This window comes from Citrus sinensis, chromosome 3 (genome assembly GCF_022201045.2).
Source record: "Citrus sinensis cultivar Valencia sweet orange chromosome 3, DVS_A1.0, whole genome shotgun sequence".
In the NCBI taxonomy this organism is placed as follows: Eukaryota; Viridiplantae; Streptophyta; class Magnoliopsida; order Sapindales; family Rutaceae; genus Citrus; species Citrus sinensis.
Window position 1 is genome coordinate 48680742 of NC_068558.1, and position 16279 is coordinate 48697020.

The window sequence follows — 16279 nt, forward strand, 5'->3', positions numbered from 1 at the left end:
AAGAATATTTTAGATATTATTTATGTTTTGGAAAAACTCTCTACCCTCTACTCTCAAAAACTGCTGGTAGAGGTAAATTAGCTTATTTAAGTTTTAAAAAAAACTTTAATAAAAAAATAACCAAACACCATAAAAAATTTTAAAAAATTATAAAATTAAATAAACACTTATGCCTTAAACAGGCACTAAAGTATTAAACTTAAAACTGTTGTAGCATAGCGTAGAGAAACAGAAGCTGTTGTCCTGCTTATACTAGCAAAGGAAATTCACAAATAATTAATTCTGTAAGTACACTTTTTCATCTCCACCATATCAATTGGTAGACTCTCAGTCGGGAAGTCACAGGCTCTTATTTTCTCAGGTCCTTGATCAGGTAACAATTCACAGGGTGGAGGAGTCACGCCACTGGTCATCCCTCCAATATCAGCACAAGTCCACGGTACTTTCTTATGCTTGGCCGCCATTCCAATTGTCGCATTAGCAATGCAAATACCTGTAAATGGGTCACCGGAAATTCCCTCTAATCTAGCAGCCATGGACACATTATCCGCCACAATGTCCCTATAATTAATTCCTTGAATCACGGGCAGAGCCTTTGGATCATAGTGATTATCGGCATGCGATCCATAATTGCCAGTCATCCAAAAGGCCCATTTCATTGTGTGCATGGTCATTCCTCTTACGTAAATGTCTTTAACATACCCTCCTCTGCCTACGGCAGTTTTGATTCTAACTCCAGATTCAGTATTGATGGCTTTGATGTCTTCAGCTCTGACGTCTTGAATCCCACCTGACATCTCGCTGCCTAATGCGATGGTGGCACTGTACGGTGAAATGCATGTCAGCCGTCTGATGACTAGTTGTTTTGTGGGCATTCCATATGCAATTCCATACTCGTCCCATCCGCTTTTTACTGCCACACAATCATCTCCAGAGACTATGTAGCAGTCTTCAATTCTAGTATTGGTGCAAGAATCTTATTTCAAAGGGGGAAAAATAAATTAGTGACTTGATACGTGTAAATAAATTAAGAGTTTAAGCCCATTCCTCAACAATTTGACGTGGCTTTAAGAGTTGAACAAAACACAAACCTGGGTTGATTCCATCTGTGTTTGGAGATGTAACAGGGGCAATGATGGTAATCCCTTGCACGAGAATATTACTGCAATTCATTTTAAAAAAATAATTTTATCATAAATAATTCCGACTGACCTATTAATTAATAAATGACCCATGAAATGCAATGTTACATTAATTAGCAGACATTGACCGTGTATAATTAACCAACTACAAAAGCATTGTAGAGGTTTAATTTTTTTCTCAATTATGAGTGAAGACAGTTTTGAAAAATTAGTGAAATAAATGTCCCTCGAATATTTGAAAAATAAAAATTTGACCAAATTTAATATAAATTAGTTTCAATAACTATTTAATTATAAATATCAATAATATTCTCATAGTTGTAATTAGAGTAATATTCTCATGTAATTCAAAAAAAAAAAAAAATTAACCATACTGCAACAAGTGTTATTATATCTAGGCTACATGTAAAGGTACCTGCTGTAAACAGGATGAACATTCCATGATGGTGAATTCAGCAGCGTTAGACTTGAGATTTGGATATTGTCAGTGTACATGAATTCAATCAGGTAAGGCCGAGTGTATTTTAGCTTGCCCTTGTGGAATTGCTGCCACCAAAGTGCACCCTGACCGTCGATCGTGCCATTGTCCCCTGATAGCAAATAGGTTCCACCCATTTTACTTGTAAGAACTGAGATTAACATGAAATCTGATCTAAATAATACTCGATAAAGTTTCATAATTACCTGTAACAATGACATCAGTCAGATTGGTTCCAAATATGAGACTCGTGTACCTTCCAGCAGCTGCATCCCTTCCTCGACCGTAGGAAGGCAGAGGCTTGATCACGGGCCATTCGTTCAAATCCTAATAATAAAACCAGTGAATAATTTGCCGTTAATGAGAGAATAAGTAATCAACACTCACATCACATGATTATCAGAAGAATAATTAGCAAAACCTGAGAAGCTAGAAGAAAAGCATCTTTGTGGAGATAAAGAGTGAAGTGACTGATGAGGTTAAAGCTACCGGTGAGCCATTTCCCAGCAGGAACATACAGCTGAGCTCCACCATCAGAAGAGTACTGACTCAGTTGATTGATAGCGTCCTTGAAAGCCTTTGTATTCGATGTCTTGCCATCACCAACTCCTCCAAAATCAGTAATTGATGCACTGTGTGCTCTACAGCTTATAGCATTGTACTCAAATGAGTCTAGTCTCCTTGCCTTTCTGCTCTCAGCTCCTCTTTGGCTCAGTAATGCCACCACTATGAGAAGTGGCACTAACTTAGTCACCTGTAAATTAAACAAGAATAGGAAAAAATATATATATTATTACAAGCTCTGAGGGCCAATAGTTGGTTAATTGAGTTAGTGCATTTACTTGACTTCTCAGGCGGCTCATCCGCGACAGCTCCATTGTTGTGATAAGGTAGGTGATCTTAGAATGTTGTTTTGTGGTGTTGCTGAGACAAATGGGGTGCGTGCGTGTATATATATATATAGCTATAGCTATAGGCTAGGACGAATTTGCATTGTTGAAATTGGCTTCACTTTTTAAACTTCTTTTGTCCTTCTTTGAAGCCAAGTAATGGCTTTCGCTCAATCAATCATAATGAAATTTAAGAAAATACTTGTACATGTGGAGTGTTAGTGTATGTTAACTTTTTCTGAAAATATAAATTTATGGGGTAAGTTCAATAAGCAAAGCATTATTGACTTACTGTGACAAATTCTTTAGGAAAAGTAGTTTTTGAAGCAACAGAGCACCAACGTGGGAATCTACGACGGGGGCACTGAGAAATGTTGGCTCGTGAGTTGGTGGTGGGTGGTTTCATTTTGTCCTATTGCCTTAGAAAGTAGCTGATGGGCCCATCGCATTCACTTTCACTCTCTTGGAGTTTGCATTTTTATCACATCTCGTGAGCTTGCGGCACTAACCCCACTATTGCCTTTGCCGACCCACTTCGACTATTCTCTTCACGGGTTTGATTTTGATAATACTGGTGGGGCCTCCCGTGAGCCTTTTTATCAAATATCAATGATTCAATTCTCATCATATCTTGATCTGCTACCGCTGCCATTCTTTAAGAGGGAATATTTTACCAAGCAGAAAATGAAAAGCGAAGAGAATGGATAATTTATTCAACATAACCGATCAGGTTAACGATGATGAATCATGGTTGGCCATACGATTTGGATCAGACGGTCCGAGTTGACTTCATCCAATCGATGAGGCCTGAGATCACCCACGAATTCACGAGAAAGTGCGGTGCATGTCACATGCGCCCCATTCTTGTTTACCAATATTACTAGCTATGGGATTTGTCTCATTAGAGAAAAAGGCTTTTTTGCGGTTGCATTCTGATTTTACAATTTTAGTCGCGGATGTTATCATTTTCCTTCTCATCTTATTCTTTTTTAACGTATAACTCTGGCAATAAAATTTGTTTGATAATTATTGTTTTCACTTAATATTTTATTATTTTTACTACCAAACGGTTAAAATAATAAAATCCATCTTATGCCCTAAACTATGTAAATACAAGTTAATCATCTAAAATAAAAAAAAATACAAAATTAGTTATATACAAAGTGATAATGATTTTATTAATTAATTATTTTTTTATATCTAAAATTGTCAATTGATAAAATTACAAATGTTATAATATTTTTTTTTTTACTTAATAGACTGAAATTTTAAAAATACTTCTATGAAATTAGTAATTTTTTTAACACAATTAATGATTTTATTTTAAAATAATAAAAATTGAAAAATTAAGTGAGAAGAATTATTGTCAGAAAACTGTGATTAAAAAAAATTATATGATAAAATGATTGCATCGCTTTTGGGTTTGGGATGGAATTAAACGTTTTTGGTATTGCAATAACTAACTAGTAGAAGTTAAACACCCATTAACCAAAAGGAATAAAAGATTACGAGCAAGGCTCCATTGGACTGCTGACTCAGTTTGGGTTTGTGAAGAAAAGATTTATGGATCAAGTTACATTATCCTAACAAGCCCATCTTCAACTTACTTTGATTTTATTTTCCAACAACTCGCATTCGTATTTTTGATTTACTCGTCACTTCTTATCTAACCAATTAATTCTCACAAATTCAGAATAATTTATTATTCTTTTCATAGTTCTTACATATTAAACATTTCTTTACTTAAAGACTGCTTGAAAATTTTAATTTAAAATATGTTTAATTTAAGACAATGAGAAAATAACAAAATATTACTTCAAGTTTCAACAGTGACAAAATAAATAAAACTAGAAAGACAAACCTATCACTAGTATTGGGTCGGCCTGCATTAAATAAATAAATTAACAAACCAATCTATCCTTATCATTTCTAGAAAAATAAATAAATAAAGAAATAAACGATCACCAGAAGTCCAGAACAAAAAAAAAAAAGGACCTGCCTATGGTACAGGTTCTGTACCTAACATCTCCCGTCATCCCACCGTCCCATTTTCTATGGTTTAATTGCTCACTCCACATCCAACGGCTGATGCTGCAGTCTGTAGCTTACAGATTCTGTAAGCTAGTCGAGTCCAAAAAAAAAAGGACCAGAATTTCCAAAAGAAAACCTATCACTAGTATTGGGTCGGCAACTGGCCTAGCTAGCCATTCCAGAAAGTAGAAACGTCGACTATGATGTGTGCCATTAATAATTATGAAAACTCCTGCACAATGCCCAAGAACTTTTATTATTAATTCTAATTAATTATTTTCAGCTACAATACAACCCTTTCATTGGTTTTATGTCACCTTAGATGAATTGACAGAACTAAATAACAAATGTGGTATTATTATGGATGCTTACGATCGAGTAGTAAGAATATATATTTGTTCAAAAGATTGTATGTTGAGCAAATAGCTAGCAAAGATGATTATTGATTTTGGGTGCTTTCATATCATTGATGAAGCTATGTGTTATAATTTTCAATGTAGCTAGCTAGCTTTCACCTTCTTCTGTCATATAATCGAAAATGGCGAGAGCACTTCATGTAGTGTGGTTTTACTTCTACAAGCTAGCTGCATTTGTTTTGCAAATGAAAGCCTGACCTGAGTGCCGGAGACTGAGTGGATTCATTTTCCATCTTCGTTAGCTTTTCGAATATTGTTCGAATTAGCGACTGGCAGCATTTGATATTCATTAAGCACAATGGCTTTTAGCTTGTAATTGTGTATGAATGTACGGAATCTGAGATAATTAACGGATCTTCAAAAGGATCGCTCAATTCTCCATGCATGCATGTGCGACTTTGGCTATACGCAGCTGCCCTGCCCTGAATACATACGAAGCTGAGAGAGAATTCTTGAATTTACATGAAAATACATTAATTTGTCGTTGAAGCATGCAAACAACCTTCGTGTAGCAGAATAAAAAGTTCATCCTCCCGGTGGGCATAATCTGTCTCGAAAACTGTTTCCAATCTCTTGTAGTAGGAAATAGAGAACTCGTTGCTAAAGATCCACCATTATTTGAACTTTTTCTTCTGTGTCGTTCAAGATAATAATCGATCGATTTTCAGGTGGATTCAAAATTTAACTTTTTATTTTTACTTGTTTTTTAATGTCATGGTACAATTGAATTTTTTTTCCCCCCAAATATCAAAGTAATGGAATCAGCAAGTTAGCTTTTTAGACACCAATCACCATCATCACATAACATATCTGCATCCCACAGTTCCAAATTATACAATCTCGTACTCATGGAGCCGGCTAAGTTACGTTAAACGTAACTTACGCCAGGCACAGCAACAGTGACGAGTCCCATCACTAGCACTGTTGCTGTATCTGGCGTAAGTTACGTTTAACGTAACTTAGCCAAAGCCCGTACTTATATTTTTTTGTTGTTGAAGCCATTCTTTTGTCAGTTTGTGGCTGCAAGATGTGACGCCAATGAAGTCTAGCATGGGGCTAAGGACCAGTTTGAGATTATTGCTGTTTATAAAACAATTCACCTTGACTGAAATGGATAAATTAATGATGGACAAAAAATAAAAAATGAAAAATTATCCAATTTTTCTTGACCCTGACGAAAAATTAAGTGGCAATCATGCACCTCGCGTGTGATGTCAGACTGCCAAATGCCAATCCTGCACCTCGCGTTTTTAAATTTCGGGCACTGCAGCACGGCTCTTATTAGCGGCTTTTATGTTGTTTTTTAGTTGGATGTTGGCTAATGATTTCGTGCAATATTGTCACCTATGATGGAAAAGTGTTCAAAAAAATCATAATAAAACAAATAAATAAATAAATAAACTTTCGGTGAGGACTCGAATGATGTGTACGTAGCAATAACCGCGCATATCATGTATCAATCTTTTATATAATTCAAAATATTTTAATGGGTCATTTTTTAAAACTTCCCCTGAAGTTTGGGTTTGTTATAAGTAGATGGCGAGAATTGATTTATTTATAAAAAACTCCCTACCGTCAGTTAAATTTAACATTGACCGTTAGTTGACCGTGCAAAGATAATATTACCCTTAACAATAGTTTGTAAACGAAAATAACTAAAAAAAAACTAAAATTATTGGTGCAAAAAGCACAAACCCTATTTTTTGATAATTTTATCCTTGTCAATTCTAAAAATTTACAATATCATAGTTAAAGATTATGACTATTTCATTTTTAAATTTTTAATTTTATCTTTCTTGTAGGAATTTTAAGGAAATATCAATAATTTAAAGAGGATTTTTTAATTTTTTAATTTTAACTTTTTTATAGAAACTTTAAGAAAATATCAATAATTTAAAAAGTGTAAAATAGCTAATAATTTTGGTTTTTTTTTTAGTTATTTTCGTTTATAAACTATTGTTAAGGGTAATATTGTCTTTGCACGGTCAACTAACGGTCAATGTTAAACTTAACTGACGGTAGGAGATTTTTTACAAATAAATCAATTCTCGCCATCTACTTGCAACAAGCCCAAACCTCAGGGGAGGTTTTTAAAAATTACCCATATTTTAATGCATACTTTCTTGCAACTTGTAATTAAGTAAAATATATATATATATATATATATTAACCACAGAATATTTTGTAGAGGGCTCAAATTGTGTGGGAGTCACATTTGAGTCTGTACCACAACAAAGATAATTAAATAAAATATTTTAATAGCATGCTTTCTTGGAACTTGTAATTAAATAGCTCTCGAGTGAGTATACGAAGAAATTCTCAGGCTCACCTGAAGCATTTGATCGGAAATGGCGAGAAAACTACACGTAGTGATGCTTCCATGGTCAGCCTTCGGTCACCTGATGCCTTTCTTTCAACTCTCCATAGCCTTGGCAAAATCAGGAGTCAAAGTCTCCTTCATATCAACCCCAAAAAACATTCAAAGACTCCCAAAACCCGCTCCAGAGTCAGAAGTAGCTGCCCTAATCAACTTTGTTGAGTTTCCATTACCAGCTTCCGCTGCCTTGGACGACAAATTACTCTTGCCTGAAGGCGCCGAGGCTACGGTGGACATTCCATCTGAAAACATTCAGTATCTAAAGATAGCATATGATCTCCTGCAACATCCTTTCAAACAGTTTGTTGCTCAACAGTCCGTAGATTGGATCATCGTTGATGTTATGAGTCATTGGGCGGGGAAGATTGCACAAGAATATCATGTCCCTCTCTTGCTGTTTTCTGCCTATTCAGCGGCTGCATTTCAATTTATAGCGAATCCAGAATGCTTGGTTGGCGATGGTCAGAAAAGAGTTAGGCCATCCGCTGAGAGCTTGACGGCAGTTCCAGAGTGGGTGGACTTTCCATCTTCCGTAGCTTTACGGACGTTCGACGCAATCGGGATGCATCATGGTTTCTATGGAATGAATGCCTCCGGGATAACAGATGCTCACAGGACCGCCGAAATTCTCCATTCATGTCAAGCTATGGCTATACGCAGTTGCCCTGAATTTGAAGGTGAATACTTGAATTTACTTGAAAAGCTTACTGGGAAGCCAGTAATTCCAGTGGGGTTGCTCACACCGGAACCGAATTCTGCAAAAGGAAGAGATCATCAGATTAGTAAGATATTTCAATGGCTTGATGAGCAGAAGCCTAGATCGGTTGTGTTTGTTGGGTTTGGAAGTGAGTGTAAGCTCAGTAAAGATCAAGTTTATGAGATTGCGTACGGGCTTGAGCTATCTGGATTGCCATTCTTGTGGGCACTGAGGAAACCCGAATGGGCTACCGATGATGTTGATGCTTTGCCGCTGGGTTTTGCCGACACAATTCGCGGCAAAGGAATTGTGTCCATCGGATGGGCACCGCAATTGGAAATTTTGGCACATCCATCAATCGGGACCTCATTGTTTCACGCTGGTTGGGGTTCGGTGATAGAAACTTTGCAATTTGGACATTCTCTTGTTGTGTTACCACTCATTATTGATCAGCCTCTGAATGCAAGGCTTCTGGTTGACAAGGATTTGGCTGTGCAAGTAGAAAGGAAAGATGATGGGAGTTTTACAAGAGATGGGATAGCCAAGGCTCTGAGACTGGCCACGGTGTCTGAGGAAGGTGAGAAACTAAGAGTACGAGCTAGAGAAGCCGCTAATACTTTCAACGATAAGAAGCTGCATGATGATTACTCTGTTAGATTTGTCGAGTACCTCAAAATCAACGTGGCTACAAAATAATAAGGATTATGGTCCTTGTGCATCATTTTTATTCAATGTTTATTTTGCTTCGCTTTTCTTTGTCAAATTAAAAATTAATAATAAGGATATTTCTTTATATGATCGGCCCTCCCAACCACCGCTGATGTGGACTTTTCTTTATTCAATGTTTTTAAATTTATGATTCTATTTTTTGAATTCAGAAAATATTAAATACGTGTTCGGTAGATTGTTTTTTAAAATATTTTTAAAAATATAAAATTCATTCTATACTTTTAACAAAGGAAATAAGAAAATATTTTTTTCTTATTTTCCTTACTTTTCATTTTCCAACACAATATTAAGTTTCAAAATGACCAATTTTCTTTCACCATCTCACAAAATAATAATAATAATAATAAACAAAATTATTATTATTATTATTATTATCCAAAAAATAATTTCGCTCACAATAATCTTTTCTTTTTATATACATTATAACATTTATATTTTTATATATTAATTAAATATGTAGAGTTTATCATTTTTCTTTAAACAAAAAAATTAACAAGATCACCTAATTTATTCTTAAAATTAAAATAATCAAACTAATTAAATTATAAAAATGATTATTCATTACTTAATTTTAAGTTTATAGAAATTATTCCAATAATAATTCTTTAAAATATTCCTAACGAACATGTTTTACTTTTTTTTTTCATTTTCAAGATTATTTTTTTGAAAACGATACCGAACACGTTTTTAAATTATAAAATAAATTTAAAAATAATATTTTTATTCTCGTTTTTGTTTCATAAAAACAACATTTGGAAAATAATACCGAATAGAGCCTCCCTTATTGTTGTTGACTTGCAATTTGTAGATCAAACTCAAAGCAATGAAATTCTTCCTAATTATTAACAATGGCGTTTCCGTCACCCTATCTTCGGTTCCGAGGTATTTTGTATGGTGACAACGCATGAACGTCCAATTCTGGCACATAGAAATTGCACATGGACACTGCAATTATCTGAAAAAAGAAAAAAAAAATATATTCTTACCAGTTTTGCTACTTAATGCCATCCCCATAATATACATCGGTCTCAAGAAAATTGAACGCAAAAACATGTTAAGGACAAAAATGCAATAATTTTGTCTCTACTATATCTGACAATCAAATAGCGTATCACATGAGTTTCTAGAAAAGTTATTAGTACTATTGTTTCTTTAATTGTGTTCTTTTAAATGTGACATTAACCTACAGAAGGAGCAGAAAAGAAAAAGAAGATAAGTATTCCATAGGAGATGGTAATATTAACTAGGAGAAATACTAGTGTTAATTTTATGAAAAATGATTGAGAACTAAATACTGATAAAATCTTGACAAAACACATTTGAAACACAAAGTCCTTTTGGGTAAATTAAAAAAATAATTAAACTTTATGTACTTATAATTTATATCCTATTTTAATAAGTCCCCAACTTAAATTTATGTCTTTATTATTTTATCTTAATATTATTTTATCTTAATATTTATATTTTGTTATTGTAGGCATATTTTAAGAACCAAGAAGAAATCAGTTGCGCTATGGGGAATAAATTTACACAAGATTAATAATTTAAAATATAAAAATTGAGATGCCAATTTAACTAACAAGTGGAAGACAAAAGGAACCATATTGTTTTGAATTAAATTAATTGAATTTGGTGGGCTTGACGTGCATGCATGGGCTTAAAGTTAGTGGCTTAGCTTGGCTTTCTTTTAATCCTTTTAGGCCACATTTGGAAGATAAGATTGAATTTGATTAACTTTTAGAATTAAATTGAATTATATTAGATTGGATTAAATATGATAATATCTTTTGTTTGGTACAATTTAGATAGGATTAAGTTAATTTAATTTAATAAATCTAAATTACTATTTAAATAATATAATATTTTTAAATTATATTGATAATTATTGACTTTAATAGCTAATATTCAATACTACTAGAAAGAAATAGTTGATTATTTTTATGTTTAATACTCAATACTAGTTTAGATAAATTAATGAATAAAATTTTGATATTCTATATAAAATAAAATTGTAGGTTAAAGAAATTAAGAAATTAACTTATATGTTTAATCTTTACTAAAATACTAGGTTAAATGGAAAATAAAAGAGTGATAAAGAAGATACAAAATCTTCATTTAATTTTATCCTAACTAAACCCATATAAATATAAGGACTAATAAGCCCAATTGTTTTGGACTAAATTTTGGTCTATCCTATTAGTCAATGGCAACCAAACATACCTTAAATCAAACTATTTTATTAATCCCAAAATCCAATCCAATCCTGCTATTTATCCAAGCTCTCAAACATAAGCTTAAGGATTTAGAGGCCTGGCTTGGCTTTGTTTTAATCATTTTGATTTAGAGGCCGAGCATTATTATATAAAGAAGAGAAAACGAGAGGATAATTAAAATGAGAAGCAATTGCTACACGAGGAGAGTCCGAGAGCAAGGAAAGCTGATTGAAGACATAACAGACTTTTTCTTTGGTATTTTTAATTTATTACTTTCATAATTGAGTGTTCATTATTCTGCTTAATATTTTTTAATATTTGGCCAATATTTGAATGATTTGAGATACATAATGAGACCAAAATGAGATTTATGTGTTTTTACTCTATGTAATGGATGTCATAAATTGAATGAAATATAGAGATACAACAATGTGATTCATATACTTTTATTTAAGAATTTTCATAGAACTTAATGAACCTTGACATATTTAAAAATTCACATAGAGATATAGTAGTTAATAAGTGAAGGCATTTTTGATATTATTTAAGAAAAAATATTGAATAGATTAGGAAAATTGACTGTCAACGTGAGTAATAGTTTTAGTAGTATAGACGTAGAATTAAATTGGATTAGTTATGGTGAAGTCGAATGTCCTTATGTCTTAATCTCTTGATGATTTTAGTTACTGTTTACATCTTTACTTAATTTTTAGTTGCTTTGTTTAATATTATTTTTAATCTAAATTCTCTTATTTCGATTGTTCAAATAAAATTGTGCTAGAATGAATTTGGTAGCTAATAAGAAGTAAAATCTTTATAGAATAATATTTTACTTTACATTATATTACTTGTGCCATCTAATATACTTGTTAAATTACGTAACAAAACTCACTTAAAACAACGAGTTTTAAGTGCGTTTTTGTTAAGATTTTTTATCAGAATTTTATTTTATATCAGTAATTATACACTTCTGACACCTAATTATTTCATTCAAAATATTTTCACACATAACATTTTACCAAATATATAAAACAGAGCATTGTTGTCCTTCTCCCATATAAAGTGCCATTCTTTATTTATATAAAAGGCGAAATTCAACATCACATGCAATAAAATTAAGAACTTCACATGGTGATGCTTACATGGTCTGTTTTTGGCCACATGATGCAATTTTTAATAACTCTTTGTTGCCTTAACTGAAGCAGGAGCTGGAGAATTTGCTTAGTATTGAGATATTGTAATTTTTAAGTTAGTAGAAAAAACTCATAATTATGAAATAAAAGTTAATAGTGTATAGTATATATAATTTTTAAGTAGTAATTTTGACAAAAATTGTAAAGATATTATAAGTTTTTCATCATAAAAATAATGGATCAAACCAACTTAACTTTTAATTTACAACAATTAGTGTTTATTATAAACTTTAGTGTTATACCATCCAACCTTAATAGCAAATAGGGCTCAAGTGAGTCAAGTCTCCTATATAGTATATATCAACCCACCAAACATCCCTAAATTCCACCAAATTTAACATCTTAATAAAGTTCATAATGAAGCCAAAGTTGTAGAAATTCACCTCCCTAATTTGAGATACCATCACGTTAAACGCTACGTGATTATTAGAAAGTGGATCGAGGTCCTTTTTTTTCATCCTAATTTGTAATTACTACATTTTTTAATTAACTTCTCTTCCACTTTCTCTCTTTTTTTCCCCTTTAACATGATTTTATTTGAATACAATAAAATTAAAATGACAATATGTTTGACATGTTTCCTGAAGTTGACCATGTAATTTTTTCAAGAAAATTCGGAAGATTGTTAACACGTTACACTATTGTTCTAAAGCAACAGATTGAAACTTCTGCGGTTGTAAAAATTCATTGACGAACGTTAAAATAGAACCACATGTGTCATTAGTATTAGGACCGATAAATAAACCAAGTAGCATAATAAATAGAAAATGTTTATTAATTTGCCACATAATTGTTTTCATACTTTGGAAATTTTATCTGAGAAACAATTATTTTGATATATTAATAGAAATATCCAAATAAATAGTTTTGGCATTCTTTTTCGGAAGGCACTTTTAAAATGTGATGCAATTTCCGTTTTTTTGTGAACACTTCCTGGGGGGTTTGGGAATTTTTTTTTTTTTTTTTTTTTTTTGCCATTCCGTCTATGTTACTTGAACAGTTTTCTTTTTCTTAAAAATTACCTTTCACTGATGGTAAATCACAAATTTCACATGAAGTAAAATTGTAATCGGATGAAAATTCATATCCTTTCGTGCGGGCGGGTAAGATTTCTCCATTGGCGTCTAGCACCTGATCTCTTTCATATGAGATGAACCTCTTGTTCTAGATTCTGATAAACCAAAATCACCAGTTTCAATGTTGATACGTTTACATATCTGAGATTTTTTTGCCCCATTTTTTTTTTTTTCGTTTTTGTTTGCTTTTGATTAATCATGAGCAGCCCATCAAAAGATCAAGAAAACCCATTAAGAGATCACATGGTGAAAAATTCTCATACAAATTCTTGGTCTCTCCCCAAAACGATGATCTGTTTCATCGTTTTAGTATCTCTTCCGTACGTATTTTACTCATTAATTTTGTTATATTCGTCAGACACCCCAAATCATGAACCTGTGATCCGCATTCATCGACAACATTCTCGAAACAAAGTTCTGGTACCCACACACGTACCATCATCCGACGACACCGAAGATAAAACAAGCCTAAAACACGTCGTATTTGGCATTGGAGCCTCATCTTCAACATGGGAACATAGAAGAAATTACATCAGAACATGGTGGCGACCAAACGTAACAAGAGGCCATGTCTGGTTAGATAAGCCTGTTAAAAACAGCAGCATTGATCATCTTTTGCCACCAATAAAGGTCTCAGGCGACACATCAAAGTTCCAATACAAGAACCCAATTGGCACCCGAGACGCGATACGGATATCGAGGATTGTTTCGGAGAGTTTCAGGCTTGGATTGAAGGATGTGAGATGGTTTGTGATGGGAGATGATGATACAGTATTTTTTCTTGATAATTTGGCTAGGGTTCTGTCCAAGTATGATCATAACGAGTATTATTATATTGGCTATCCGTCGGAGAGTCATTTGCAAAATTTAGCTTTTTATTACGGGATGGGATTTGGTGGTGGTGGGTTTGCCATTAGTTATGCTTTAGCAAAAGCTCTTGAGAAAATTCAAGATGAATGTTTGCATAGAAATCCATCTTTGTACGGCTCTGATGAAAGGATTTTTGCTTGCATGATGGAACTCGGTGTTCCTCTCACCAAACACCCAGGATTTCACCAGGTTTTTTGCTTTCCGATTTCTGTTTAGTTGCTTATTTAGAAACATTATTATCAAAATTTATATTGTCTCCCTTCAAATTCAATTCATTTAGCAACCATGCATATACATTCATTCACTCTACACATTGTTTCAGTTGTTCTTACTTCATTTAGCCCCGAATTACTTATGATATGTACGTAGATCTAAAAGAGACGAACCATTAATGTGACTTTTTCTCCCTTGGAAATAGTTATTTTTAAGTTCTGCGATTAGATATGAGATTTTTATATTCAATCGTCATGATAGAGATGCTCACTAATACAATTACTCCTGGTCAGCTTTATCATAAATCAGCAAGCATAACCATGTGTCATCAGCAATAGTTTGCCCCATCCCCCACGTATACCTTCTATATATATATATGCCTCTACTCTAATGTAAACACGTTTGTGGCAGTGCCGAACTTTCTGGCTTGACTTGACCAAACATTCAAAGGCATGCATGCATATAAAAGTTTATTAATCAATTGCTAATCATCATTATTGTTCTTCGATCTGTTATGTTACTATTGTTATTTTCTAGCAATTAATTATACTTAGATTATATCTTCTAATACGGCTTGTATGTGGGATATATTTTGAGGGATGCAGCTTGATATATACGGGGACCTCTCGGGGATCCTTATGGCTCATCCGGTGGCACCGATACTCTCTCTCCACCACTTAGATTTGATCGAGCCAGTGTTCCCAAAAATGGACCGTGTAAAAGCCGTGAAACGGCTAATGGTTCCAATGAAATTAGACTCGGCCGGACTCATTCAACAATCCATTTGCTATTGCAAAACCAGGAGCTGGACTGTATCTGTTTCGTGGGGCTACGCAGTCCAAATATACCGTGGCATAATTGCAGCAAAAGAAATGAGTGTCCCGGCCAGAACGTTTATTGATTGGAATTTCGGAGACGAAGATGTTTACTTCTCATTCAACACGCGACCTGTTAGCACTAACCCCTGCCAAAAGCCATTTGTGTATTATTTGTCCAATGCTTTGTTTAATCTCAACTTGAATCGTACGGCTAGTGAGTACATCCGACATCAGGAATCAAACTCCGATTGTGACTGGAAAATTGCTGATCCCTCTCGAATTAAGAGGATCGAGGTTTACAAGAAACCTGACCCACATTTATGGGACAAGGTAATTAATTATGTTTTCAGCTTTCACAAGTACATTAATTATATATCTTGTTTACAACTAATTGATGTGTGTTTTGCATTTGCATGCATGAGCAGCCACCGAGAAGAAATTGTTGCAGGATATTACCGACGAAGAAGAAAGGGACAATGGTAGTTGATGTAGGGGTATGCAGAGAAGGTGAAATTGCTGGGTTGTGATAGAAATTAGTTTTTCATATTCTATACTTAGCATTAATTGCTTTCCCTTCGCAGCTCAGAACTCAAAATTTCTTCTATTTTTTTATTCATCGTTGATTTGGGTACTATCCATCATAATCGATGTGATTGTGATCAAAACGCTTAGACGATTTTTTTTTTCTTTTTCCCCCTCTTAAAAATGTAAACAACAGCAGAAACTTGGAGTTCATTTTTTTGGTACGGTCAGATAATTGGTATAAGAAATTTCTGTGGATTTTTAATATTAAATATCGTTTGTATTGTAATATTAATATTATTTCAAAAAAATTGCATAAGCTACAATCAACTTATAAGCAATAATATTTTTAAAACTCCTCCCATACATAAAACGACTCTAAAAAAAATACAGGCACGTAATATTAAAAGAATGACTTTACAACGTACAGTTGCATTACTGTCAAATCTTACACGACTACACGAGTAATGTATTACTAGTTTGGATATTTAATTTATATGTAATACATTATGCATCATTATTGATTGGATTAAAAAGTATCTAATAATAAATTAAATAATATTATACACATGACGAAAAACAATTGATAACACATTGATTTTTTTTAACTAATT

The 16279-nt window shown here is 33.2% G+C and overlaps 3 protein-coding genes across 3 annotated transcripts; 2 read left to right on the forward strand and 1 right to left on the reverse strand.

Moving 5' to 3' along the window:
• Positions 1 to 137: 137 nt before the first annotated feature.
• On the reverse strand, positions 138 to 2673 carry LOC127900536 (probable polygalacturonase). The gene is made up of 6 exons (XM_052435654.1): positions 2463 to 2673; positions 2042 to 2374; positions 1827 to 1947; positions 1558 to 1732; positions 1092 to 1162; positions 138 to 976 (listed from the first exon to the last, which is right to left on the reverse strand). The coding sequence occupies exons 1-6, from the start codon at positions 2496 to 2498 to the stop codon at positions 267 to 269; spliced, it is 1446 nt and encodes a 481-aa protein (XP_052291614.1). The 5' UTR covers positions 2499 to 2673; the 3' UTR covers positions 138 to 266.
• A 4460-nt stretch (positions 2674 to 7133) lies between these two features.
• Positions 7134 to 8824, forward strand: LOC127900954 (putative UDP-rhamnose:rhamnosyltransferase 1). Its single transcript, XM_052436464.1, has one exon. It carries the CDS (start codon positions 7306 to 7308, stop codon positions 8725 to 8727), a length of 1422 nt encoding a protein of 473 aa, XP_052292424.1. The 5' UTR covers positions 7134 to 7305; the 3' UTR covers positions 8728 to 8824.
• A 4291-nt stretch (positions 8825 to 13115) lies between these two features.
• Positions 13116 to 15915, forward strand: LOC102624466 (uncharacterized). The gene is made up of 3 exons (XM_025092555.2): positions 13116 to 14301; positions 14931 to 15473; positions 15569 to 15915. Exons 1-3 carry the CDS (start codon positions 13441 to 13443, stop codon positions 15668 to 15670), a joined length of 1506 nt encoding a protein of 501 aa, XP_024948323.1. The 5' UTR covers positions 13116 to 13440; the 3' UTR covers positions 15671 to 15915.
• The last annotated feature ends 364 nt before the right edge of the window (positions 15916 to 16279 follow it).

Excerpts from the sequence above, each read along its gene's own strand:
- LOC127900536 (XM_052435654.1), bottom strand. The coding sequence starts at position 2,498 with ATGGAGCTGTCGCGGATGAGCCGCCTGAGAAGTCAA. Across the intron at positions 1,948-2,041 it reads CTTTTCTTCTAGCTTCTCAG|GATTTGAACGAATGGCCCGT; the intron begins GTTTTGCTAATT and ends TTTTATTATTAG. Across the intron at positions 1,733-1,826 it reads GACTGATGTCATTGTTACAG|GGGACAATGGCACGATCGAC; the intron begins GTAATTATGAAA and ends ATTTGCTATCAG.
- LOC127900954 (XM_052436464.1), top strand. The coding sequence starts at position 7,306 with ATGGCGAGAAAACTACACGTAGTGATGCTTCCATGGTCAGCCTTCGGT.
- LOC102624466 (XM_025092555.2), top strand. The coding sequence starts at position 13,441 with ATGAGCAGCCCATCAAAAGATCAAGAAAACCCATTAAGAGATCACATG. Across the intron at positions 14,302-14,930 it reads AACACCCAGGATTTCACCAG|CTTGATATATACGGGGACCT; the intron begins GTTTTTTGCTTT and ends TGAGGGATGCAG. Across the intron at positions 15,474-15,568 it reads ACCCACATTTATGGGACAAG|CCACCGAGAAGAAATTGTTG; the intron begins GTAATTAATTAT and ends ATGCATGAGCAG.